The following is a 27871-nucleotide window of genomic DNA, read 5'->3' as shown; positions in this document are numbered from 1 at the left end:
TAACATTTTTCTATTCAGCAACAGAATACAAACTTGTGAACGTCGTCAACTGTACCAGGATATACATTACCATAATACAGTATCGAAGATCAAAGATGAATCTTAAAAGGGTAATTTCTGGATATCTGACTGAGAGATGTCATGTTCAATTCTCCCCTGATGTAATGACTAAAATAGTCCTTGGAACTTATCTCAGTGTCCAAGGCTTAGGTAACTGCACAAGCTTAACCAGCAAAATTTTCCGATAAAATGGCAAAACAACAGATGATATAACCTAAAATGTGTACCTGTCCATCAATTTAGAAGTACTACAAAGAACCATCACTGTACGTCTTCAAGTGGTTCTTTGGTTGGTGCTGTCACTGCTTCAGTGCTGTCTTCCGAGCCTTCCTTAGGTGAAGCCAAGACTTCACCTGCCAAATTAACATTGTTCTCTTGTTCTGGATTAGATTCAGATGTTACGGTATACGCATCTAGAGATTCATTAGCTACATCATGTGTTTGTTCATCAGTTTCTACATCTTTATTTAGTTCAGATCCTTCCACATTATCAATAGAAAAGGTTGAAGGTGATGGTGTAACTCCCAATCCTTTGGCAAGGCAAACATACTTGAATACAAGCTGTTTGTAGTTCTTCAGTAAGTCTTCAACATCACGCAATGTTAGATCTCCAACACTAGCAAATACATATGGAAACTTCTGGAAAACATTGTCAACTAGGTCCTCTTTCAAAATCTTTGTTGCACCTTTCTCCTCTAAATCGGATAGGGACATATTTTTTGTCATTGATGGCTGATCCTTAATTGAAGGATCCTCCTGGCTTCCAGATTTTGCTGCAGAAGACTCTAAGGACATTTGTTGTTGTCTTGTGGAGTCATTTTCGTTCAAAGGCAGACTTTGTTGATTTCCCAGGGGTTTGGAGTTAGAAGTATTGTCAGCACTTGCAATTGGTTGAAAATCAGTATCCAGACCAGATAGATGTGCTCGAGCCAAATCCATATTCCTTTCGAATTCAATTCCATCCATTGAAAGAGCTTGTGCATCAATGTTTGAGATGAAGGATACAGCAGAGAGAATGTTAGTGAAGTAGTAGGCTGCTTCTGAAACCAATCTAGACTGACGTCTGTACCGCTGAATATATTGCAAATTCAAATGAAGCTGAGGAGGGTTTGCCTAAACATCATTGTAGTGAAAAATTGTAAGAGTTTGTACAAGAGCGAAAAAAGTTACTTCTATTCATTAAAATACCATAAGCATCCATACTGAAGTAGAACATCAACCTATTTCTAGTTCTTATAAAGATAAACATATTGAAGGCTGAAATTTTGTCAGTTTTTTCACAGATCATCGATGCCTTACAAGATGATCAAGAACATATAAAAAATGAACTATCAACAAAGTTGCCTGATCCAAAGCTCAGTGTTTTGAGGTCAACTTGCATTGCAAGAGCGTTCAAGTTCAAGACCTCTGCCATATCATTTGCAAACTAGTGATGTTAATTTTCTCCTACCATCCTAGACACCAGTTTGCATAGCGAACGCACTGCCCCACATAAACCAAGATTTAAAACTAAGCAAATGATTGAGTTCCTTATAATTCTAAAAGATGATATAAAGATTAACTTGTAGCAGCATATCTCGAAGTGCTTCTGATTTCATTACAACTATAGACATTTGAGTTCCGTAGAATCTGAAAATGAGTTTGTTTCTTCCATTCTTTTTACATAAATAATGTGAAAATCAAAGCAAGACATGCAACATAGAAAGAGGGAAAAATACTTAAAATAACTTGGGACTAACCTTTATAGTTAGAAAGAGGGAAAAATACTTAAAATAACTTGGGACTAACCTTTATAGTGACATAAATAAGCACTGGAAGGAATTCGTCTGCTCCTGGGGGATTCTCATTTGCAGTGACAGCCGCATTATGTAGCAAATTAGTAATCACCTTGCAACAGTTAAGAATGCATGCGAGCTTTTCCCTAGGTGCCTTGGTCATATTAATCTTTTGCAGCTCTTTTTGCGCCAGCTGTGAAGATCAATATGTAAAAAGATACTTCCAGTGTGTTACGACTAAAGAATTAAGATATGTTACTTTTAGTTGAGTACCAAATGAAAGAAAAACAGTTTAATTCTTTATATTTTTTGCTTCTCTAATATTCATTTCAAAGCATTTTTATAACTTTACTTCATATAATTTCAATGCTTCATTGCTCAAACATACAATAAAATGCGTTTGGGGTAGAAACTAATGCTATGACCACTGAAGATGAGAATGTACAAAACCAAGAAAACATTTTCGATGACGATTACATGAAAAATTTAAGTCCTCTATAATTAGTTTTAGTACTTTTAAATTCTGAAACTTGTCAGGTTAACACAATGAAGAAGATGCCAAATAACAACGAAGAAGTTTGACGCTCAGAAGATGCCAAAATTATGAAAGCTTGTCAAGTTGTCACAATGAAGTTGTCAAGTCCACTATAGCACATTGCCACAGCCTAACATATGGCTCAAGAAGAGAATCAAATAACAATGAAGAAGTTTGATGTTCAGCATTGCCAAATCAAGCCGAGACACATACTCATAAGTCAAAAAGCACCCAGAGATTTTGCATATCAGTGAAAGAGTGAAGTCCATTATTGCAAGATGAAAAGAAAAAATGTTTTTAAAGTTGTGAAGTTTTTGTCAATCTTACTTTTGTATCTGTAATTTGTTTCCAAACATTGCATATTGACATATCTTAGTCATAAACAACAGAGCTTGAGATATTTTACAAACCATTGCACAAAACTATGATGATTTTCACTGAATTTTTTTCACTGAAAACGTTGTCAAGTGCTGTGTGAATTGATTAAATACTTCATTTAATTGAAACCGTTGATAAGAACTGAGGTGGTATCCAACCACAACAGCAACTATAATGCCAAAGTCATAATTCCAAAAACTTTGGGATTGACTGCATGATGACAATTTTAAAAAATAAGAATATCAAAAAAGGTGTTGACCAAGTTGTACAGGTAACTCAAAATGATCTATTGTTCACACTAACCAGCCATGATGACTCATTTTGAAAGGTTGGCTTGATATCCAAATTTTCTGGCCTAATGAATTGTTGAACTAAAGCAATCTTTTCAGAAAGCTGCTCATCAATCTTTACATCATCAGGAAATGCAGCAAAAGCACGAGAAAATAGCTTTGTCATGACGTACTTCTCTAGTCCCTGTAAAAGAAATTCGCAAATGGTTGGAACAGAGATCAACCTGGGGGGAATATAGTGTATACATCAATTATAAGTACATAACTCACCTCACCAGCATTTTCGAGCTCTTCTTCAGAACAACCACTCCAAAGAGGGTGGGATCTAAAAGCTGCTTCCATGTTGGAAAAGAATTGTTGTACAGCGGCACTATCCTTTTCTGGATCAGGAGGATTATTCAAGAAGGAGACAATGAAACTGCCATAAGAAATTACACTACTTACAGCCTGAAACTTATTGATGAATGGTTACAACTTACAAGTATAAATGGAAGAAAAAATGGCCAAAAGACCCAACACGACCACTGAGGAACCTAACTTAGAAAGATGCCTTAACAGATATCGTTCTTAGCAGTAGAAACTTAATTACAGACCAGTAAGAGGCAAGCTAAGAGATTCAGTAAGTGACACTTGCAAACAAAAAAATATCAAGACTATGCTAATTAGTCCTGTATGCTTTATCAGTTCAATGAACCGAGTGAAAAATACTTCAGAGTGCCTCGAAACTTTAGCTGTTCAACGAAGCTAGCAGACATGTCCTCTTAGCCACCAAGCATTTCATATTTTCATCCTAAGCAAACCTACCTATACTTCGTAATGACATGAACATGAACCAAAAACCAAAAAACATTACTCGTAGGGCGTCCCCTACTTAGCGACGCGGTCGTCGTCGTCTTAGCAAAGGTTGCTAGGTCGTCGTCCAGAAGTGATGAGCCACATTGCCCGAGTGTGCTGTCAAATGAGCAATGGCAGCTTATACTAGAACGTCATCTAGAAACGACGCACCACAAGACCCAAGTGTGGTGTCAAAGGATCAAGGGCATATAGGGTTTAAGCATAGGAGGTTAAGGAAAATCAAAAGTCTTAGGTCAAGAATCAAATCTTAGAATATTGGTAGCTTGAATGGTAGATTTTTAGAACTGGTGGATATCATTGAAAGGAAAAAAATTCACATTTTATGCTTAAAAGAGACAATAGGTTAGAGATAGGGCCAAATTGATAGTAGGTGAAAGACAGGAATATAATTGTGGTGCTCAGAACAAGATACTAATCGAAATGGAGTTAGTGTCATTATAGATGAACGAACATCTAATGATGTAGTATAGATATGCAGGAAGAAAGATATGAATATATGAGTGAAAATTGTATATGATAAAGAGATTTTGAATTTCATAAGTGCCTACGCACCACAAGTGAAAATAGTGTACAAATGATAAGCTCTATATCGAAGGTGATTTGAATGGGCAAGTAGGGGTATTTTGTAGTTGCTAAGAAAACATTCATGAAGGTGTTGGCTATGGAACTAGGCATATAGAAAAGGAGTCTATTTTGGATTTTGCTTTCTCCTACGATTTGTAGGTTGCTAACACATGGTTTAAGAAGAGAGATAGTCATCTTATGACTTTTAGAAGTAGAGTAAATACAACCCAAATTGACTACTTTTTGACAATGATGATAGATAGAGGTAGTTGCCTAAACTATAAGGTTCTCCCAGGAGAGTGCCTAGCCACCCAACAAAAACTCCTTATCTTAGATGTTCACCTTCAGGCAAGACCAAAAGTAAAGAAAGCAAAAGAAGAACATAGGATTAAATTGTGGAGATTAAAGAGAATAATGCTAATTTTTTGCCGAGAAAGTTATTAAAGAAGCAAATGGAGATGGCTTCAGATGCAGAGAATATTAGGACAAAGATAAAAAAAATTCCATCATTCGAATAGCTAAGGAGATTTTAAGGGAATCTAGTGGTAGTTTCGTGATAAAGAAGGATACGACGTGGTAGAATGAGGAGGTCACGACAAATATCAAGGAAAAATGTTATATTGCATTAGAAAAATAGATGAATGGAGAAAAATTAGCCAAGTATAAGGAAATCAAAACCAAGACAAAAGTAGTTGTCGGCAAGACAAAATTAAAAGCTTTTAAGAGGCATTTCACAAACTCGTATCTAAAGAAGGAGAAAACATATATATAGGATGTCAAAGAGGAGACAAGAAAAAACTAATAACATAGGTGTAGTTAAGTGTATTAAGGATAAGGATATGAATATTCTATTTCAGGACGAGAAAATTAAGAATCGATATAGGAAGTATTTTGATGAGTTATTTAATATAGCACAAGGACATGTTGTAGGGGACACCACAATCAATCCCTTAAATGAAAATAGAGAGTTTAAGCGAAAATAAAAAAATTAGGGGTGAATGGGGCTTTAAAGAAAATGAAGCTAAAGAAAAAGATGGAGACTATTGACGTATGGTGATGCCTAAGGAGTTTTAGGGTGACTTGGCTAAATGGTTAGTTACCAAGATTTTGAGGACAAACAATATGCCTAATGACCGGAAAAAAAGCACTCTAGTGCCTATTTACAAGAACAAAGGAGATGTCCAAAATTTTTCTAACTATCGAAGAATAAAACTCATGAGTCTGAAGTTATGGGAAAGAGCCAAAGAGATACGTACGAGGAGATTTACTTCCATATCAAAAAGTCAATTTGGATTTATACCAAGGAGATCTACAATAGAAGAAATCCATCTTATGAGACAAATGACAGAGTACCATAGGGCTAGAAAAAAAGAGACTTGTACATGGTTTTTATTGAATTGGAAAAAAACATACGACAAGGTACCAAAGAAATACTTTGGTAGGCAATGACAAAGAAGTGCATTCCCAAATAATAGATTAATATAGTGCAAGAAATATATCAAGAAATAAAGACGAATGTTAGGACAAGTGGAGTGGTAGCAGATGATGTTCCAATCATAATTGCCTTTATCAAGGCTTGTTCCTAAGCCCCTTTCTTTTCACAGCGATCCTAGATGACATAACGCATTCGATACAAAGAGACGTGTCTTGGTGCATATTTGTTTGTTGATGACATTGTTTTGATGAGACCAAGGAGAGGGTAAATGCTAAGTTAGAATAACACGAACAAGAGTTGGAGTCACAAAATTTCAAATATTAAGGAAAGATGAAAGAAAATCACTTAAGATGGTTTTGACATGTGCAAAGATAGGATATTAGCGAACCGGTTTAGACGATAGAAATCTAGAGCTCGGAATGCTTAAAAAGAGGGCGAGAAAGACCGAAAATGACTTGAAGGACAAAAGTAGAAAAAGACATGAACGTCTTAGACTTACGTATTGAGAAGATAGAAAATCAGAATGAATAGAGAAGAACAATCCATATGGACGACCATTGAAACTGATATGTTAGTTCATGTAGTCGACCCAATCTTGTGGGATTAAGGGTCATGCACTATTATTGTTTATTTTCTAAAAAATAATAGTGCATGTTATACTAAATTTGTACATAAGGACATAAATATTTGTGTGTATGTCTATTTCAAACTTAGGATTATATCTGCATAACTTCAGGCATTGACAAGTCCAACTATTAGACAAACCAACACTTTGATTTGTATCCAAATAACATAGCTGCAAATAGCTTCACAAGATTTTATGAGAAACACGCAGACACTGATCAAGAGGTTGGATAAAGATTAGCTCATGATCAAATAAAAGAAGCCCCAATCGACAGTTCAAATAATGTAAAAGCAATAAACTGTTTACTTTAGACGAAGGAGAACAGTTTGCAATACATCATATTACTTTAAAACATTATCGGGCAATGACACTACATTAATAGTCAAGAAAAAAAGCATTAAACAAGGGAGTTCCACAGATCAAGTGCTAGAAACTCAAAGTCATTCTAGAAATCAAAATCTTGTAATATTTTATGATCCCATCCATTTTATTTAAATCACTGATATCAAACTTCACTAGTTTATAGCCAACTTTATAGCCAAGTCCTAGGACACTCTTCAGATTTCTCATTAACTATTGCTCCCAAAATATTGAAAGCCAAGGAGGAAATTAATTGCAAAAAGCTCGATCACCATCATAAATATTTCCAAAATACCTGTCTAGACAAGTGTTACCGAATGCAGTCGTCCGCGAACAGATTGTGAATTAAAGCAAATGAATTTTAAGCTACAGTGGACTAATTTTTGTGCCATTTTGAATGTATTACAAATACATACAGTGACTTATGTAGCTGTTAGAAAGCTAATCTACAAAATCTAGATATTTTGTAATAGAATTAAGTTGAGGAAAAGACTAGAAGACCATGTCACTAGAAAACTCTAGTCTAGTAAACTAATATTGTATTAGAAAGCTCTAGAAATAGTAATGTCTAGATTTCTTGTATTAACCGACATAAAGAGCCTATAAATAGAAGGCTTGTAAGCAAATGTAATCAAGATATACACATGCAATACATCTAATCTAATCATTTCATATTGCCAACTTCCTCTTCATATTAATCAAGCAACACCACCTTCTGCCTAAATTTTCTTACATTTGGTATCAAGAGCAAATTAAACGAAGACCTCCACATAACCAAAACACATTAACCAATATACTCCACAATAAATTAAGCCTCTAACCACAAAATAAAAAAAAAAGACTTCACATTACCCCCAAGATTTATGGGAATTAGTACAAGAAGGTTATGAGAAACCACCCAAAGATGACACCAAAGAGTCATCTTAGGATGAAACAAAAATAAAACAATATAAACAAAATAGGATAAGAGATAACTATGCATGTCCCTATCATATCTTGGAATCGACAAGGCAATAATTACAACAATCATGCCCGCAAAAACAGCTATGGAGGCTTAGAGGATCCTGAAGACAAAATACAGAGGCTCTAAAGGGGTAATTCTTTTTAAACTCCAATCTCTATAGAGAGAATTTGATAATTTACTAATGGCAGAAAATAAAACAATACATTCATTCTTTGACCGAGTCACTAATATAGTCTATCAAATAAGATCGAATGGTGGTAAAATAGAAGATGAAAATGTGATTCGAAAAATATTAAGGAGTCTCTCAAAAAAGATATATAACATTATCGCCACGACAATAGAAGAAGTTAACAAGAAAAATTTATCTCAATTAAGTATCCCCGAACTTATGGGATCACTACTTTCACATGAAGATAGATTAAAAAGATTTAACGAAAAACCGCTAGAACAAACTTTTCAAACTAAATTAAAATTTTCTAATAGTGAAAATAAAAATGCTCATGGAAAAAATTATGAAAAAGGAAAAACATCATATAATCGTGGTAGGGGGAGAGGAAATTTTAAAAATCAAGGGAGTCGAGTAAATAATCAAATTGGCACTTATTGTAGATTATGTAAAAAACTAACCACAATACTAATGATTGCCGTTATAAATGTACGAGGTGCAAAAAACACACTCACCTCGAAAAAAATTGTTGGTATCAACAAAAGAAGCAAACTATTCCGAAAATAATAATTCCGAAGAATAAATATTTATATGCACAAGAAAAAGTAAATGATGCATGGTATATTGATAGTGGTTGTTCAAATCACATGACTGGCGATAAAAATTATTTTGTCAGACGAAAATTTTAAAACACACATTACACTTGGCGACTGTAAAAAAGATGTCGCCAGAAAAGGGACAATCGTCGTTAAAACAAAAAATTGCTCATCAAAATTAATTCGTGAAGTTTTCTATGTTCCCGAGCTTGCACAAAATTTATCAAGCGTTGGCCAATTAATTAAAAGAGGCTATATGGTTAAATTTGAGAACAAATGTCAAATTTATGATAAAAATAAGGGTCAGATAATAACAACCGTCAAACTGATTCCCAACAAAATATTTCCATTAAAAATGCCATTTGAAGAAAAATTGGCTTTAACCTCAATACATGATGAATCCACTTTATGGCATTTAAGATTCGAGCATATAAATTTTAACAATCTAAAACTATTAAAACAAAAAGAAATGGTAATTGGTCTACCATCAATAAAAAATGAAAGAAAAATATGTGAAGGCTGTACATATGGCAAGATACAATAGATTGCTATTTCCTACAATATCTTGGAGGGCCAAGGCTCCTCTAGAGCTTGTTCATGCAAATATTTTAGGTCCTACCAAGAATCTGTCCCTTGGCGAAAAAAGATATTTTATATTGTTTGTAAATGACTACTCTCACATAATGTGGGTATATTTTCAAAAGAAAAAATCAAAAGCTTTTTTCCCACTTTATGCAATTCAAACCCTCACAGAAAATCAAAGTGGGCATTCTTTTAAGATTCTTAGAACGGATCGTGGTGGAGAATTTACAAGCAACGAATTCAACAGATCTGTACGAAGCATGGAAGTAAAAGAGAACTTACAGCAAGACGCACACCTCAATAAAATGGTGTCGCAGAAAGGAAAAATCGCACTATAGGGGAGATGGCCTGTAGCATGATGCAGGGTAAAAATCTACCCAAAAGATACTGGGCCGAAGCTGTCCACACGGCAGTACATATCCTCAACAGATCTCCCACAAAAGCAGTTAAGGATTTAACACCATATGAAGCTCGGGACAAGAGAAAGCCAAGAGTAGAGCACCTCAAAGAGTTCAGGTGCGTACCTTATGCCTATATCCCGAAAGAGAATCGGGAAAAGCTCGATGAGAAAGGAGAAAAATGCATATTCATTGGATACAGTCACGAAACAAAAGGATATCACCTCTACAAGCCCAAATCCAAAGAGTTAATCATTTCAAGAGACGTAATTTTCGACGAACAGCTGAATGGACGTAAAAAGAAAAAGAAATTGAAGCTCGTGAAGGAGATACTCTCCCAAGAGATCCAAAAGAAGAAGACGGAGCAGACCAACCAACAAACCCATCATCTCCGAGTCTAAGCACACTTGGAAGTACAAGATCATCCCCAAGCTCAGGAAGCCAAACATCACGCTCAACTCCTCAACATCAAGAAGCCCAAAGATCAACAAGGGATCGACAACCGCTATCATGGCTACAAGATTACCATTGTGACCAAGCAATGGTGGCTCTCTTCTCTAGTGAGCTACAAACATTTCAAGAAGCAGCACAAGAAAAAACATGGATCGAGGCTATGAACGAAGAAATCAAAATGATCGAGAAGAATCACACATGGGAGCTTGTAGACGAGCCACAAGACAAGGAAGTCATTGGACTCAAGTGGGTCTACAAGGTGAAGCATAACAATGATGGCTCCATCAACAAGTACAAAACAAGGCTTGTAGCAAAGGGATATGCGCAACAACTAGAAATCGACTTCAGCGAAACATATGCACCAGTTGTCCACATGGAGACAATCAAAACAGACTTGGCATTAGCAGCACAACATTAGCTACCAGTCTTTCAGCTCGATGTCAAATCAGCATTTCTAAATGGAGAACTCGAAGAAGAAGTGTACGTCAAGCAACCACAGGGATACGTCATCGAAGGCCAAGAAGACAAAGTATACCGCCTTCGAAAAGCACTCTACGGACTCAAACAAGTGCCTCGAGCGTGGAAGAGCAATATCGATGATTATCTTCTTCGGCATGGTTTCATCAAGAGTCCGAGTGAACCCTCACTATACATCAAGACGCAAGGTAATAACTTTCTCATTTTATGCCTGTACGTGGATGATCTAATCTATAAAGGCACACATCCAACAATGATTTAATCAAGACCTTCTCAAGAAATTCAAGATGAACGAGTGTAAACCGCTGGCTACACCAATGGTAATCAATGAGGAGTTATCAAAGTATGATGGCAAACCAAAAGTCGACGGAGCAATGTATCGAAGCTTGGTCGGTTCTCTCATTTATCTCCCACATACAAGACTAGATATAGTCAACACTATTAGCATCGTATCCAAGTTCATGAGTGAATCGAGCAAGGATCATCTAACAGCAGCAAAGAGGATTCTCAGATACATTAAGGGAACGAAGAGTTATGGAATCATGTATGAGACTCAAAAAGATTTCAAGCTCACAGGATACACCGATAGCGATTGGACTGGAAGCGTGGATGATAGAAAAAGCATAAGCGAGTACGTATTTCAGCTTGAAACCAAGGTGATCTCATGGTCATCAAAAAAGCAGGCAACGGTAGCTCTATCATCAGCAGAAGCAGAGTACATTGCAGCAACAAATGCAGCATGTGAAGCAGTCTGGCTCAGAATAATATTGACCAATCTACAACATAAGCAAGGAACACCAGCTACAATGTTCTGCGACAACATGTCAACAATAGCAATGACGAAGAATCCAGTGTTTCATAACAGATCAAAACATATCGAAATACGACATCACTATATTCGCGAGTTAGTCGACAAGAAAGAGATCGAGCTACAATTCTGCAAGACAGGGGATCAGCTCGCCGACATTTTCACAAAACCTATATCAATTGATAAATTTATCGAATTCAGGAGACAACTTAAAGTACAAGATTTTTTAGATTAGGGGGAGTGTTAGAAAGCTAATCTAAAAAAATCTAGATATTTTGTATAGTGTGAAGCTAAGGAAAAGACTAGAAGACCATGTCACTAGAAAACTCTTGTCTAGTAAACTAAAAATTTCTTGTATTAACCGACATAAAGAGCCTATAAATAGGAGGCTTGTAAGCAAATGTAATCAAGATATACACATGCAATACATCTAATCTAATCATTTCACATTGCCAACTTCCTCTTCATATTAATCAAGCAACACCACCTTCTGCCTAATTCTTCTTACATCAGCCGATTAGGTAACATTGGCCTCTAGGCAAAAGAAACCAAAACACATTACTTGATCTACTTACCTTGATATTTTGCAGATCGAATATAGATTCTTCCCACTATCACATTCATAAGAGTTTACAACGAGAATCTAATCATACCAAGAATACAAAACTAACCCAGATTAGGAAACAACTAAACTCAAAAATATATCGATAACGCATTACGATTCTGGAACAATTTTATATTCTATCATATTATACAATCATTAACCGATCGAAAAAAGCTAATTTCAAATGTAATCACATAGGTTTTAGACATTGGAAATTTCAGAAATTGAATATAAAATTAGTAAGAATTTGAGAGATGAATAACAAAGAAAAAACCACCTTTTAATTGCTTTTACAAATTCAGCGGCAGAGGGTTGACGCATCCGCTCAAGAAAATCATGCCATGTAAGTTGCACCGTTGACGCGGTGAACATCTCAGTGTTCTCCATTAATGTTCCTTCTTTTGATCGATCAACGTATAATGTATTAAGCCAGGTAATATCGGAGAGGAGGAGAAGTTAATGGCTAAATATGGGTCTTTTGCCCCCCTTTTTTTTGTTGGTATATTTTGTTAATCGTGGAGACTTGAGACTCAGAAAAGTGTTTAGTAGAACAAGACGAGTAGAGAGGTGTCAATGTGAGTCGAGCCCACAAGAATTGATCCACCAATAGCCAGCTTTTCGGCCATGATAATGGGTCGAATTCGGATTAGATTGTGCATACTTTATCTTTGATTAAAATGAGTTAGAACTTTTTTCGCCTTCACTTTTATCTCTACCTCTAAATTGGACTCGAAATTTATGTTTTTGGACTTTTCTCTGAGTTTAATTAATTTTTGGCATAGTCTAAATTTTAATATTTTTTTGGATAGTGTAACATTCGAATTTCCTCCCTTACTTTACGAATCTGGTTTCGTTTAAGGGGTTGGAAATTCAAAGGGAGGAAATTCGGGTGTTACGGATAGTCAAATTTTGTTAAATGAATGTAAATTCATAAAAAGATATTCTACATGGTAGCAACGTACTTTTGTGAAAAGCGAGTGGTAGCAAATCTTTAAAAAAATTCCACAAAATAGCATTGTAATTTTAGAATTTAAGTTGCACTAACATTAATGCCCAAAAAACATTTAATTATACATTAACTTGTGAAATTTCTTTTTTATCTTTGTCTTCTTTCCTTAAAATACAGTACCTTCTCCATTTTCATCTACCTTCTTATTCCCGTACACATAAAAAGATGTCACTATGTGAGCCGCGATGTTTGAGGTTTCTAAATTTGTCATGGAATCCAATCGTTAAACTCTCTAAATCAATTAAATTTTCTATCTCTTGACTTGAGGGAACTTGTAATTGATGCCTACACAAGAAATCAATTACAAAGTTGGATGAGAAATGAACTCGACTTTTGTCTTTTAAATCTTGTCTACATTACAATATACAATTGTCATAGTTGCCTAAGTCCTCATTGCTAACTTACGGCTGGCAAATGAATCGTTGATATTCTTGACATCTTTGGCAAGAAATGAAGGACACCCATTGCGTAAACCTTGAAATTCTTCTTAATTTTAGAGTAACTTGAAGGTTTGAAAGATAAAGGAGAGCAATAGTAGGTGTTAGAGTAAACATTGGATGCTCAAAGTAAAAGATTGGATGAAAATGAAGGGTAATTTCAAGCTAAAATGGTTGAAAATTGAAAGCGCAATGGAAGGCTCACTGTGGATGGGTATGCCGTATGAGATGGTTAACAAAGCTGTTGATGTTGATCAGAATGTTCCCATTTATCAACCTTCAAACTTTCAAGTTTCGTTTTGTGCCTCACCCTTCTAAAGATTAATTAGATGATTAGCCAAGCAGGAATTTATTTAAACAAATTCTAGAGCTGTATTTTAAGGAGTTTAACAATAGAATTTCATGTCAAATTTAAATACCTCAAACATCGTAGCTCACCTGCACAACGTGGCATCTTTTTTATGTTTTATATGTTCTAACAATGAATAAATATTTGACCTTATTTAATCAAGTAAAACCTTTATTTGCTATTAGTAACAGCAAACAGAGTGCTCTCCAACAAAAAGAATGTATCCAATGGTTGAAATTAGGGATCAAAATACCAAAATTTCTCATGCTTCTATTAGAGAGTGTCAAGCTCAGAACATAATTAAAAGCTTGTGGATAATAAATGGGGTGATTGTGAAAGACCATGTTGTTATTGGTGATATGATCACTAAATTCTTCAAGCAACTTCTGGGCTCTGTAAACCAAACACAAATTTTAGTTGATTTTGTTGCTTTGAGAAGTGGCAATTTGGTATCTTTATCTCAATCTTGTATGCTTATTGCCCCTATCACTAAGATGTAGATTGATGCAGCTATGATGAGTATCATAAAAGCTCGGAAATTGATGGTTTTAATGCCTAATTTTTTTCAAGCAAGTTTAGGATATTGTCAAGGAGGATTTGTATGAAGGAATGATGGGTTTTTTGACAATAATTTTCTATATGCTACTATTTACATTATTCAAGTCTCTCTTATTCTTGGATCCCTAATGCTAATCATGTTAAGGATTTTAGGCCTATCTTCTTTCTTATTTGCTCTATGTGTGGAGTATTTTAGTAGGAAGCTTGGTCTCTTGAATTTTGTTTCATTCCATTTTCATCCTAAGTATGCTAAAGTTGAGGTGATTGAAGTGCTTTTTTTGTATTGATTTTTTGCAAGCATGATCTGGTCACTTTTCAATCCATTAGAGGTCTATTAATGAGTTTGCCAAGGCTTATGGTTTGTTTCCTAATAAAGATAATTGTGCTATTTATTTTGCGTGGGTCCCCTATCAAGATCAACAATTTCTCCTTGATTGTCTTTGTTAGAATAAGGAAATAATATTAGGAATAATATTTTGTATTTAGGAAAGTTAAATATTCTGTAATCCTTTTATTTTTAGGCAACCATAGATAGCTTTTGTGAATATAAACCATACTGATGTTATTAATGAATATACAAAAATAATAGAACACAAATATTAAACCCCAAAATTTGTTCTCTTTTTCGTATCATGGTATCAGAGCCAGAATGTTTCTGAGGAGAAATCGTTCAAAGCGGCTTCATCATCTACCCCAGAAAAAAAACTTCCCTAACCTGAAAAAATGGAGACTGCAAAATCATTATCACACCAGACCAGCCAGTAACAATGGGACAATTGTTGCAACTGTTCTCACAATTAAAACCAACAAACCACCCACTGAAACCATAGCTAACACCCTTTCCTTTTCAATATCCGAAAAATTGACAAACCAAAACCATACCAAATGGTCCAGGCTGAAGCACTTGCCATTAGTAGTTGTGGTCAGCTCAATCACATCATCGTCGAACCACCATCACAAACAGACCCAGAGTATAGCCAATGGGCACGGTCACTATGTCCTATGACCCTAAAGATTTTTTGACACATGTTAACCTAAAAAAAACCTCATTAAAACTGTTAATGGGGAAGGGATTAGAGTAGAAGGAGTTGGAACTGTTTCTTTATCTAGAAATCTCACCTTAAATAATTGTTTGTTTGTTCTTGATCTTTCCTATAAACAATTGTCAGTTAGCCAACTCACAAGATATCTTGATTGTACTGTGCTCATGAAACCTGGTTATTGTATTGTGCAGGATGTTCAGACAGGACAAGTTATTGGGCGTCGTATTGAGAAAGGTGAGCTGTACTACTTGGAAGAGATGGTTCAAAACGGAAAAGCGGTTATTGATCACGGGTCAAAGGAAAGACAACTGTGGACTTGGCATCAACGCCTTGCACATCCATCTCTAGGGTATCTAGAGAAATTTTTTCCTGTTTTAGCTGGGTTAAACTCAAATTTAAAATGTGAAACATGTATTCTTGCAAAGAGTCATAAACATACATATTCCAGTAGTATGAATAATACCGATTTGGCTTTTATGCTTTTTCACTCTGATGTGTGGGGCCCGGCTCCTGAAATTGAAATGCATGGTTTCTCATATTATGTTATCTTTATTGATGATTGTACTCAGATGAGCTGGATTTACTTTCTTAAACATAAATCTGAAGTGTTTGGAGTTTTTGTTAATTTTTACAATATGATTTGTTCCCAATTTCAGACCCACCCCCGTGTCTTGAGAACTGATAATGGTAGGGAATACGTCAACTCAAACATGCACCAATTCATTACTAGTAAAGGCCTAATCCATCAAACTTCTTGTCCCGATACACCCCAACAAAATGGTGTGGCTGAGCGGAAAAATAGAACATTGCTTGAAATAACTCGTGCTATCATGCTTGAATCACATGTTCCAACCTACCTTTGGCCCGAAATTGTTGCCACAGTCAATTACCTCATCAATAGACTTCCCACAAAGGCTCTAAACTACAAAACTCCCTTAGAAACTCTCCAAATCTATCAATCAATACCCTCTTTTCATTCATGGCCTCCTAGAATTTTCGGATGCAAAGTCTATGTTCATTATCCTAAACGGATGCACCATAAGCTTGAGCCAAGAGCAGATAGTGTGTTTTTGTTTGGTGCGGAAAAATCAGAAAGGTTATAGGTGTTTTGACCCTTTAGCTCGAAGGATGTACATCACCATGGATCGTGAGTTTATTGAAACAAAATTCTACTACAATCATCTTCGATGTCAGGGCGAGAAGCAAGATGCCGATCTCAGATGGCTAACTAGTCCATGGATGTCAAACCTAGACCCAAAGAGCAAGTAGGCAACGCTACATAACCATCTCATCATGTTGTACAGTCCATACCACAAACAATCCTGTCCGATTATCAGGTGAGTCATTTAGTCGATGAACATGAAACTCTTAATACTAACCTTATTGATATTCCGACTGATAAAGCTGTTGTAGTGGAAAGTGAGGAGACAAGTGATCTTAAATATTAGGGTGATGAAAGAATATCGTATGTTCTCCCACCTCGTACCACGCGAGGTGTCCTCCTAAGAGATATGAGCTGGATTATGAAGCAAGGCAATCGAGCTATCTTATAAAACAACCAGGTGAAGGGAATATGTCACAGAGTGCCAAGGCATTCAACACAACAATGTATGCAACCAAACTTTCGAGCAGTGTCGAAGAAGCCCTAAAAAGTGATCATTGGAGAAAAGCCATGGAGAAGGAAATCAGTGCTCTGCGGAGAAAAACCAAACATAATAAACTTTTTGTCTGATTTGTTTTCAAATTTTATCTTATCTCTTAGTTTTTTTTTTCCTGCTCTTTCTTTTTTCTTTTATTTCCTTTTTTTCTCTCATTACATACTTTCCTTGTTCTCAAAAATGTATACCCAATCACAATCTAAATCCACTAATTACAATATGTGGAAGTGAAGTTTCATCTTACTCTCCTCTCCTACCCGATACCCATGAGTGGAGATCTGCAATTTAGGGTAGGGATTAGGAATATTCGATGGGCCGGATAAGGATCGGGTGGGGCTTAAGTAAATATGGGCGAGTTGGATAAGAGACTTTAAACTTAATATGGGCTTTAAACGACCCAACGCGACTCATTTTTATTACTAAAAATTATTGTAATCACCATTTATCAATTTATAACAATTATATTATCATTTATAATAGTTAAATATGAAAAAATAATAATAATTCCCATTGACATTGTTATTTACAATATTTAAATTATACATGAAGTTACAAAGGCCCGCTTCCGATCCTTATTGAGCCCTTTTATAGTCCGCTTAACTTTAATTATAGTAGAGCTTATTTTCGGGCCGACCCGTTTTCAGCTCGGTCCTTACAGAGCTCTTCTAAAATCAGATCAGATAAGGGCTCAAAATGGCGGATCAGCCCATTGAACACCCCTAGTATGGATGGACAATTTAGGGCTTGGGTTCGAAATGAGTCTACATTTGGAGCGACACCCAAATAAGAATATTTTCATATGTGAATGTTAAGGATCTAAAATGTAGACCCTTGAATTTTCTATTAGACTTATACCCTAATTTAATCTCTAAATTTTCTTATAGATTCGGACCCAAATTCAAAACTTTAGGGTCCAAAAACAATAAACCCATATCCTTGAAAGAGAATAGATTTCAATAGAGCCAGATCCGGATCAGGTATTGGACCTTTAGCCCATCCCTACCCATAAGCCCAAACTCTAACCCTAGCTCTAGCCCTAGCCCTAGCCCTAGCCCTAGAAACAACGTGGTACATGAAATTACTACTTTGTTTAGTGATTAAAATTCATTAGAGATAACAAGGGAAAACCTAGATAATTGATAAATAAAGATATACTTTTAACTTTATCAGTCTATGTTAGAAAATAGTAGAGGCTTTTCCTTCTCTATTTTTGGGTAGATTGGAAAGCTTCCATTCTATTCGCTACAGTCTAGAACTAGGCCAAAGCTTATTTTATGAATTCTTTTCTTCCCATCTCCTACTGTTTAACCATGTCCATGATTATGCATTGGCGTTGCATATAAAACATCCAACGGATGACGACAATTCCCAGCCATCCAGCAATAATGCAAGTCCAGCCCAAGTGCAATGTTTAAGAAAAGGCAAAAATATAGAGCGATGTCGATGGCAGGAATCTCTCTTTATGAGGACCGTTCTCGAGCCGAGTGACTCTTTGGCCACATCCGATATAAGTTGTCATCTTCCTTCCCTCCCTAGACCCAGGTCATATATTTCTATAAGTAGGATACACTAGATACAATGATAATGATGATGTCGATGGCAGCATGAATAGCAACTTTCAAGGCATGAAGAAAGGTTTTAGTAACACAATAACTAATCTCCTATCAATACTGCAATTACCAACACATGAGAATAAGTTAGATTAGAAAATCTCATTAATAATTCAATTACAACACAGGGTAACCTTACAGCATCAAGAAAACAGACATGTTATGCCTATGTGGGGCGCCTCGAAAGAATAACAAAATGAAAACAAACCAGAAAAAATCACATCCTAAAGCACACCCCCTTCTATACATAATCCCAAAATTTGTATGAACTGATCCTGAAGAAAATACATGTCAGCAATTACATGTGCTACAAATCCTACATACACGTCCTAAAGATATGCGGGTAAGTATCGTATGAGCAATCTGTATCTCATCAGTTCTCTTGTTGTATATGGCGAACAAATCCCTAAGTCAAGCATCGTTCCTGCATAACAAATTGTCTCGTCTCTGATTCGTGCAGTGCGATCCATTTCTCATAACTCTAGAGCGGTAATTTTAGCCTTCGATTAAGTAGTTAGACTTAAATCATAACAATACACCCCATATTCCATCATCGCCCTCACCACATTTTTCGTGGACAGATTTCATTTTATTGACTGATTGGCAAATTCCACTGCAGCTCCAATCAAATGATGCTACACAAGCATTACCTGCCTGTGCCTTCCATTCACAGTCTGCAAAGCCATGGAAATATCGGATGATTATCAACGCATGCAACTTTGACTATAGGATTTTTTTCATTTCTAGCATTGAAGCTTCAATGTTTTGAAAATATCTTATTTGGAAGCCATGTTACTTGGACTCGGGTATTTGTGTGCAGCTCGGGTATGTGACAAGTTGTTCAACGCGGCTATTTTGTGAAAAGAAAATAATGATTTTGGTTTAAAATGAGTGTCCAAGAGTCGAACAATGTCCGAATGTTGACGATGCAACATGTGTACTGTGGTTAAATGAAGAGTTCGAGTAACATAGTTTGGAAGCCTGAATTCAAGATTTCGGATGGCCAAACCATAGGGAGTTTAAATGATAGACAAGAACTAAACATTATCATCACAACTACTTCATCAAAGTGTCGCCCCAAAGCGCTCATCTCGCTTTTCAAGCCCACATCAATTTCAAAGCCAGTGTAACATAATTCGCTAGCTAATTTGTTTTTCGAATTCGCGATTCACTCAAATTTTCCCAAGAATAGCCCAAAACCGACCATAATTTGGCTTTTACGATTCGCGATTCGCAAGGAGATTTGCGAATCATGTGACATTGTTCAAAACGCATAACATCTACTTCTGCATTGTACCAGATATCTGACACTTAAATGTATCCAACATATTGCAATGCTATGACAAAAAATAGCAAATTATTACCTGGAGGAGTTCCACAGCACATGCTGCGCTCATCAACATGCTCCACATCAAGGCCAATAAACCAGGAACCAAGCGATACATCTTCGTTTGCATATTTGTGAAGTATAGGTCTGCATTTGCAACATACATTTACTGTTCAATTAGGAATTTCAAGCAAAGCATCCCAAGAAATGACATAACAGTCAACAAGCGTTCACAACGAGCCATATTATGTCGTACAAAAACCCTAGAAATTTCAAGGCTAAGCCAACATGCAAGTCATAAAGCAATATTACAGCTACATAAATTATAATAACAGCACTCAATGAAGTAAAATGCGATCTTACTGATTTATAGAAATATAAGTTGCCAAATCCTTCGAGATGGCATAAATTTGCCCAGTAGCGTGGCGGAAATACTTGTTTCCATCTTCCCCAAATTTCCAGAATTCCGGTTCATGGTATTTTACATTCCTATAAAACAAAACAAAAGCATATGAGAGATTGGAAGTTCTTCCCTTCCTCAAGAAGCACAAAAGAAAATAGATGACCAATATATGAGATCTTCGAAGTTTACTTTTGAGCCAGAACGAGACCAGATTTCATACATCCAATATAAACTCTTGGTTTTGATCGATAATGAGCTAGAGTTGAAGCCAAAACACCTGCAAATGATACAACAGATTACAAATGGAACAATCAACCCGAAAAATGAAGTTATTGCGGTAAAGTACATGCGAGAGGAACAAAGCAGAGAGATCAATTAATAAGAGCAGAAAGGATGATCCAAAAGATATACCTAGATTGACGTGAACATCATCATCCACCTTGACATAGAAGTCAGCATCCCACTTCGCAACAGCGGTGGAAAAGAATATCTTGGTTTTCGCGGACAATTCATGATATCCTTCAATATGCTCCTGAAATTGTTTTGGAAAAAGATCAAAAATGATCAAAAAATAATTTGAACAACGGCATAATGAGACTAGGGATACAAATATTACCAGCCTGAGAAAGTCATGATGCTGAGCCTCCTCTGAGTCAATAGCTCGATCGAGAATGCTATTAGATGTAGCACTATTCAAAAATGTATATTTTAATCAGAACACAATTCAAAATCATTAGATATTATTTTCTATCAATTTTATAGATAGATGAGAGTGACTACCATATTCAATGTCCTTTATAGTCTGAAAATACGCGACAATTGGCGCAGCAAAACTTATACAAACTATAAGAGTTGAAATGAACTTGTTTGTGCAATGAGACCAGCTTAAATAAGCATGGACAAGTCCCAAAACCAATGGTAGGAAGTCTTTATGAATATTGAAACAAGCGAGCAAAGATCGACAAATTACGTGTGAAACAAAGCAATCAACAGAGATACAAAGATTTACTAGGTTTACCCAAAGTGAGCTACGTCCTTCTTGGTGGTGGCTTGCTTAGATTGATTATAGGATGAGAATTTGAAGTTCAAACTGTGAACTCTTGTAGAATTATAGTAGAGAGGGAGACATAGAATTCTTAGGACTAAGTAAGGTTTAATGTGTTTGACCTAATGGTTAGATTGTTATACAAAAGGCTTAACATATGTTTTCTTATATAGTGGAGCATGGATAACAAAAGCATACAAGAACATGTGAAGTGCCAAAATAAACAGAGGAGCAACAGGACCAGCTACTCGTTCGAGCGCACCTCTGGAAGGTTGAAGCTTCTGCCTTATGTGCTCGTTCTAGCATGGAGAGTTGCTCATTGAGCACCCTTTGACACGAGCTTTCAACGTTGACATGCACATTCTTAACAACACCCACTCCCCATAGACTAGCACTGTAACACCCGAATTTCCTCCCGTCCTTTACGGTTTTGGTTTCGTTAAGGGGTTGGAAATTCAGGGTTCGTTAAGGGGTGGGAAATTCAGGGGTGTTACAAGCACCCTTGGCAAAAAGCATTCTCGGACACTCTTCTCCATCATGTCTCACTAAACTAAGCTAACACTTTCACCACACCATATACTCCAAGTCAAAGAGGACAAGACTTGGCTAAATCTGACCCCAACCAATTAGGTTGACTCATGGTATCACCCCAATACAACACCACCATTTTGAGAAATAAATCATTTCAAAAAATTTAGTCTTCAATCCAAATGTGCTGTTTTTTATTAGACTTTTATGTCTACGAAATGCTTCAATATATAATTACACAATACAACTCCACGAAGACAAAGGGATCAAAATTTACAAAGAACCTAGTTGCTTATATATATATATATATATATATATATATATATATATATATATATATATATATATATATATATATATATATATATATATATATATATATATATATATATATATATAAAAGCTTTCCTTCAATTTCTAGTTGCAATAGCAACGATACTTCCAATTATTGTAGAACATATTTACGTGACTTCCAAACATTGCACAGAACGTAATCTTGCTAAATGTTCAAGATTCTAAACAGATAGCCTCATAAGAAAGCACCTATACATATGATACACAGCATAGATCTGAATGCCTCTCCCCCAAAAATGAAAAGGCTGCGCTGGATGAGAGCATCGTGAGAAGCAACGTACTATGTAACAAATTACAACTAAAGTAAGTCAGATTGAGTTCATAGAACTATGGAAACTAGATTTGTTGATTTACCCACATCAAGAATCACCCCCGACAAGTGTATCCCATTTTCAAAGGATTTCCTACGCATCACCCAATATAATGCTAATATCAGGAAAATAAATTACAATGAATATTATAGGCTTAACTCACGAGTCATAAGAGAGCATGATGACCACTTTACAAGATTATAACCGACTATTTATCTATGTGGCATAAATCATAATATCCCCATTCCATATTCAAATGTAGGGATTACAAATCAACTAACAATACCCTCATATATTGCTTAACATTTTGGTAATGTATAGATGTGACATTTCAATGCATGAGCACTACATTATATCAGACATACAGACTAACCAAGCAAAACACAAACTGAGAGAGAAGTATCATATGTTATAACAAACAACATACCTGTGACCAATTGTAAATCGAATTATAACTCCCTTATCTTCTTCCAATTTTTTCAATTTTTCTCCTGAAAGAAACAAGCTTCCAGATGAGTATATATAGAAACAAAATCCAATTCAATCATAGCAATGAAACAAATTAAACCCATTACCTTGGGGCATCCATGTCTCCCTTACTGAATCACGGCGTTTCCTACTACTAAAAGCAGTGTTAATTCCAATTACCACAAACACCTTTTTCTTTGGTGGTACATTTTGAGTAATGGTCCCAGAAGATTCCTTAGGGTTAAGGAGCTCTTTAGAACTTCTTGAAGCAGCCAGTTCCATTTGAAGCATTGATACAGACTTATCCAATGACCTAAACATTCCCGCAAACATTAAGACAAAACATAATTGTTAAATTCCATTAACAAATACTTCCACACCTTCACTTCTGACCAATTACAAAATGGGGTCACATTTCAGTTGGAGCATGTACCACTTTCTTAAAGGAATCGACATTCGATTCTCACTGCACATTCCCATAGCCCTCTTTTTACCTCATCCTACCCTATACCCCAAAAAAAATAAAATTCTACCAATTACCACTTACTTGATTGCATCATGGGTTTTCTGTACTTCATCCATTACATCTTTATCATCACTAAGTTTCTGCATCTCAAAAAATTGCCTTTTTCATCAGATTTCAATTTCCAAACCTAATTTCCAATAACAGAAAATAAAATACACTTTAAATCTAATGACAAAGTTAATACCTTTTTAGTCCCACAGTCCTCACAAATCACTTTAAGCTCTTCATTTTGCTGATGACTTGAAATCAACTTGCTCCCAGATTCTGGTGGTTCCCACAACCTTTGATAAAAAAAAAGTTTTGATCTTTATAATTAAAATCTAAATCCAATAAGCTAAAATAACTTCAAATTCACAAAAGATAACAACTTTTTACAAGATCAAATAAAAATTATAAGAACATACAGCAACACAGATGAGAAAAACACAAGAAGTGAATAAATCAAACCTGTTAGTGAAAAGCATGCCAATGAAGAAGAAACAAACACAGAAAATTGGGATCCATTTTGTGGAAATTTTTCCAGTACTCCGACTCTTCATCATTTTGTTACAAATACTTTAAAATGCAAATAAAGTTTTACTTAATGGGGTTTTTTGTGTCAAAAAGTTTGGCATGGAAGTTGTCAAAATTGTCAATGGAGTTAATTTGAGAATTGAGCTGGGTGGAATATCTTGTAGAGAAAAACTGGGTAGATGTGTTTATGCAGCTGATCAATTTAGACACGTTTATTGGTCAAATGAGCTAATTTTCCAGCAAATATGACTAGTAGTAGAATTATGTTGAATTGCGTCTTTGTGAGTTTTTAGCTCAATTGCTCTGTGCGTGCCTCTGTTTTTTCTCCATTACTATTTTATCAAGGATTTGGAGAAAATTTGAAAAAAATAAAATTTTTTAATAATTTTAATCAAAAAATAAGCTTTGGCCAAATTTTATTTTTAAAATAAGCATTTTTGGTCCCAAAGCTAGGCTCGGTACGTAATCGTTGTTACTAACATCGAGTATAAAGAAATGGTCAAAAAATTTAGTCAAGGGTAAAGTCGCTGTTACTAACAGCGACATATGGGTTGACTGGTCAACTATAAAGTCGTTGTTAGTAATAACGACCTTATGCGTGCCTAAATACTGAACCAAAGGGGAAATGAGGAAGGAGGAAGAAGACTGTTGTATTTAGCCACGTATAAGGACTGTTACTAATAGCGACTTTATAGTTGACCAGTCAACCCATATGTTGCTGTTAGTAACATCAACTTTACCCTTGACTAAATTTTTTGACCATTTCTTTGTACTCGCTGTTAGTAACAGCGATTACGTACCGAGCCTAGCTTAGTTTGGCCAAAGCTTATGTTTTGATTAAAGTTATTAAAAAATCTTTTTTTTTTTCAAATTTTCGGATTTGGACTCATTTGATTCCTAAAATTATAGGGCCTATGGAATATCTTTTGTGAAAATTTGAAAAAAATAAGACAAATAAACAACTTATTTTCCAAAATAAGCTCCGTGAAAACTTATTTCCCAAAATAAGCGTCCGTACATCCAAACCAATGGTTTGGATAAGTCGCTGTTAGTAATAGCGAATGAGGAAAAAAAAATTAAAACCCCAAAGTCGCTGTTAGTACAGCGACTTAAGGAGTTGACCAGTCAACTCATTCAGTCGCTGTTAGTAACAGCGACTTTAACCTTTAATTTTTATTTTTTTTTGGAGAACTAAAGTAGCCGTTGGTAATTTAGAAAAATAGCCGTTAGAAACGTGAAAATAGCCGTTGTAATGATGTTCTATAAATAGCTCCATCATTTCCCATACTTCATTATACCCATTTTGCATCATTCTTCTTCTTTTCAATCAATTTTTAAAGGTAACTTAAGGTATTATGTTAGTTTTAATGTCAATTTATAAATGTTAATATTATTTTTGAAAGTTTACTTACGTTTGTATATTATATGTGTTATGTAGATGTCAAAGGAGCATTGTGTTGAAGAGCTCTGTGATTGTGGTTATGAAGTTGAGATTAATACAGATTGGAGCGACTTCGATCCAGGGCGGGAATTTGTTGCTTGCCCTTTCTACTTGGTTGACGGATGAGGATGCACATACTTTAGATGGATTGCTCTGGAGGGTACAAAATGGTAGAGAGATGTAATAATACGGCTTGAAAAGGAAAAAAAAAGAGCCTAAAGATGAGGTATTTAATCTAAAGAGACAAATGGATGATATGGCGCATACGAAAGAAGAGACTGAAAGGATTATGAGAAAGTTTAAGAAGCCTTCTTAGTTACCGACGGTAGTTTAACTTAACGAATGAAGTATGTAATTTGATATGGATTTGTTGAACTTGATTGAAATTGTGTTGAATGTTCGATAGCAACATCCTTATTTGAATATGATCGTCTGTTTGTTTTTGATTAAATTCATACTGCATTCTTGGCGGAATGATTCATTGCCGAAAAGTCTGAGTACTTAGCATCAATTCATTCATAATAAACGTGTGATACTACTTTTAAAATATATACATCTACATATATGTTACAATTTACACACAAAAAGACCAACTGTTACAAATATTGAGTATGTACAAATGTTCAATAATTACAAACAGTATTCAAATGCTAATCCTCTTCCTGTACCCAGTCTAACTATATATACACGTAAGAGGCCGTCGCATGACGCTCGGGTAGAGGAGGTGATTGATAATGTTATGATGTGGCACCCTGCGAGGACCCGGCACCGTAGTCCGGGCACGTTAAGTCAACCTCCTCAAGATGAACGTCGGGGTCATGAGGAGATGACTCGTACGTAGTGATGTGGGGCGCAGTCACTTCCGGAATGAAGTGTTGAAACTGCGTGCCTAGGAGTATGCCTTGGGCAATCTCCCGTACGGGCTCCTCTTGGGAGGAGCTAATGACTGATGCAATGCCCTGTGCCTGCAGTAAGACTTAATTATTAATGAAATGTATAACGTGTAAGTTCTATATATATGGATAATAATCAATGTTGAAGAATACTTACAAAGTGTGTCATCGTCAGTGCTGCAGGAGCGTACTGGGCTGCCGCTATGATACCTCATGGTGTCATCCATCGACGAGTGATGGAGAGGAACCACGGCATGTAATCCGCCGAAGTAGGTGCGCCTACTGCCTCGATCGGTGCACCTTGAGCCAGCAGCTCTAGCCTGTGCTCCCAACGAGCGATATGGCGCCAGTTGACCTCCAGCCAGTTCTTGGGATCTCAACCCTTGCGTGAGTGGTGGAGCTCAGCCTCTGTGTCACATGGCGGCGGGATGCCCTGTACCATCCCAAATTGGCGCAGTACGTGCTCAGGGAGATACACTTCGACTATGTCGAAGCAGATCAGAGGTACAGATGCTCTCCACGCCCCTGACAATATGCCCGAGTGCTGAGGCAATGCAGCGTACGCCTCAGCAGGGTAAGGGTCCCATCGAAACTAAATGTGAAAATTCGATTAATAAATTACGCAATGTGATAGTTACAAAACAAGTTGTAGTGAAGTTGTTACCTGGTTAGCTCGTAGTAGATCGTGTTGATCGCGGTAGAAACCATCGTGGTAGAACCCCACACCCGATCCAGTGTGGGTCCTGGTTCGTCTTTTAAAGGACCAACGCTATCCATATGGCACATGCGGAGGAGGAAGTAGTGGTGGCGCAAATGCACCACGTCCCACATTCCTCATCGGTTGACCAATGAGGACATGCTCCCATGCCTAAAGCTATGAATCCCGATCGACTCTCCTGTACGCGATCAGGTGGAAGTCATGCAACCTCGCAAGCTGAAGGTACGGGATGATCCTTGCGTCAATGGCCCACAGAGGTGAATCGGGATGCCTGGTGTATATGGTCTCCGTGTCGGACACCTAAATCCAAATATTATGTTAGCTTCAAGATAAAGTAGTGTGAAGTACTAAATTCAAAAGGGGTAAGTTCAATAACCTGTATATCCCATAGCACACTGCTCCTGTGATTCGCCTGCATCGTAAGGACACTATGGTCGAGAGGGCCTGGAGCTGCTGGATCCATCTCTGGTGCAATTCAACAATAACTAAGCGTTATGTATTGCAATAAATAATTAAGTTATTTATTTGTTTCATATAGTCAAATACATGTACTAGTTGATCGAATAGAACCATTCTAAAAGCATACAACGGTCACACAAAATGAATCCATTTCTACAACAGCACATACAAAATCAACATCACCATCATGTTCATAAATATATGACCACTATACATTTTAAATTCAACAACAAATTCTCAAACACACTTTTAATTATGAAGATCAAGGGAAATAACAACTACATTCGACATTTTCG

The 27871-nt window shown here is 36.2% G+C and overlaps 2 protein-coding genes across 3 annotated transcripts in view; both read right to left on the bottom strand.

Annotated features, from left to right (window-relative positions):
* Positions 1-12542, bottom strand: part of LOC130809896 (vacuolar protein sorting-associated protein 9A-like) — a 12570-nt gene extending 28 nt beyond the window's left edge. Inside the window, exons 1-6 of one of the 2 annotated variants that reach the window (XM_057675750.1) lie at positions 12203-12510; positions 9468-11324; positions 3309-3456; positions 3052-3222; positions 1849-2028; positions 1-1173 (exon numbers count right to left, since the gene is read on the bottom strand). The exon at positions 1-1173 is cut by the window's left edge and continues 28 nt beyond it. In XM_057675750.1, coding sequence (XP_057531733.1) covers positions 322-1173; positions 1849-2028; positions 3052-3222; positions 3309-3380 — 1275 coding nt within the window. In that variant the 5' untranslated portion in view covers positions 3381-3456; positions 9468-11324; positions 12203-12510 and the 3' untranslated portion in view covers positions 1-321. Of the gene's footprint in view, positions 1174-1848; positions 2029-3051; positions 3223-3308; positions 3457-9467; positions 11325-12202 lie in introns of both variants that reach the window. The other variant, XM_057675749.1, reaches the window with a different exon arrangement.
* Positions 12543-18666: 6124 nt separating this feature from the next.
* Positions 18667-24376, bottom strand: LOC130809895 (beta-1,3-galactosyltransferase 7). The gene is made up of 11 exons (XM_057675748.1): positions 23999-24376; positions 23736-23832; positions 23573-23631; positions 23133-23338; positions 22985-23048; positions 20936-21008; positions 20731-20851; positions 20509-20596; positions 20280-20405; positions 19954-20063; positions 18667-19263 (listed from the first exon to the last, which is right to left on the bottom strand). Exons 1-11 carry the CDS (start codon positions 24091-24093, stop codon positions 19115-19117), a joined length of 1188 nt encoding a protein of 395 aa, XP_057531731.1. The 5' UTR covers positions 24094-24376; the 3' UTR covers positions 18667-19114.
* Positions 24377-27871: the final 3495 nt, after the last annotated feature.

The sequence above is a fragment of the Amaranthus tricolor genome, chromosome 4 (genome assembly GCF_026212465.1).
Source record: "Amaranthus tricolor cultivar Red isolate AtriRed21 chromosome 4, ASM2621246v1, whole genome shotgun sequence".
Classification (NCBI taxonomy): domain Eukaryota; kingdom Viridiplantae; phylum Streptophyta; class Magnoliopsida; order Caryophyllales; family Amaranthaceae; genus Amaranthus; species Amaranthus tricolor.
This window is presented reverse-complemented; position numbering and strand designations above follow the sequence as displayed.

Bases quoted from the DNA above. Each gene is read 5' to 3' on its own strand.
- LOC130809895 (XM_057675748.1), bottom strand. From the start codon at position 24,093: ATGATGAAGAGTCGGAGTACTGGAAAAATTTCCACAAAATGGATCCCA. The intron at 23,632-23,735 runs GTATTAACTTTG...TTTGAGATGCAG, and splicing joins AGGACTGTGGGACTAAAAAG to AAACTTAGTGATGATAAAGA. The intron at 20,852-20,935 runs GTAATATTTGTA...AAACAATTTCAG, and splicing joins ATCATGACTTTCTCAGGCTG to GAGCATATTGAAGGATATCA.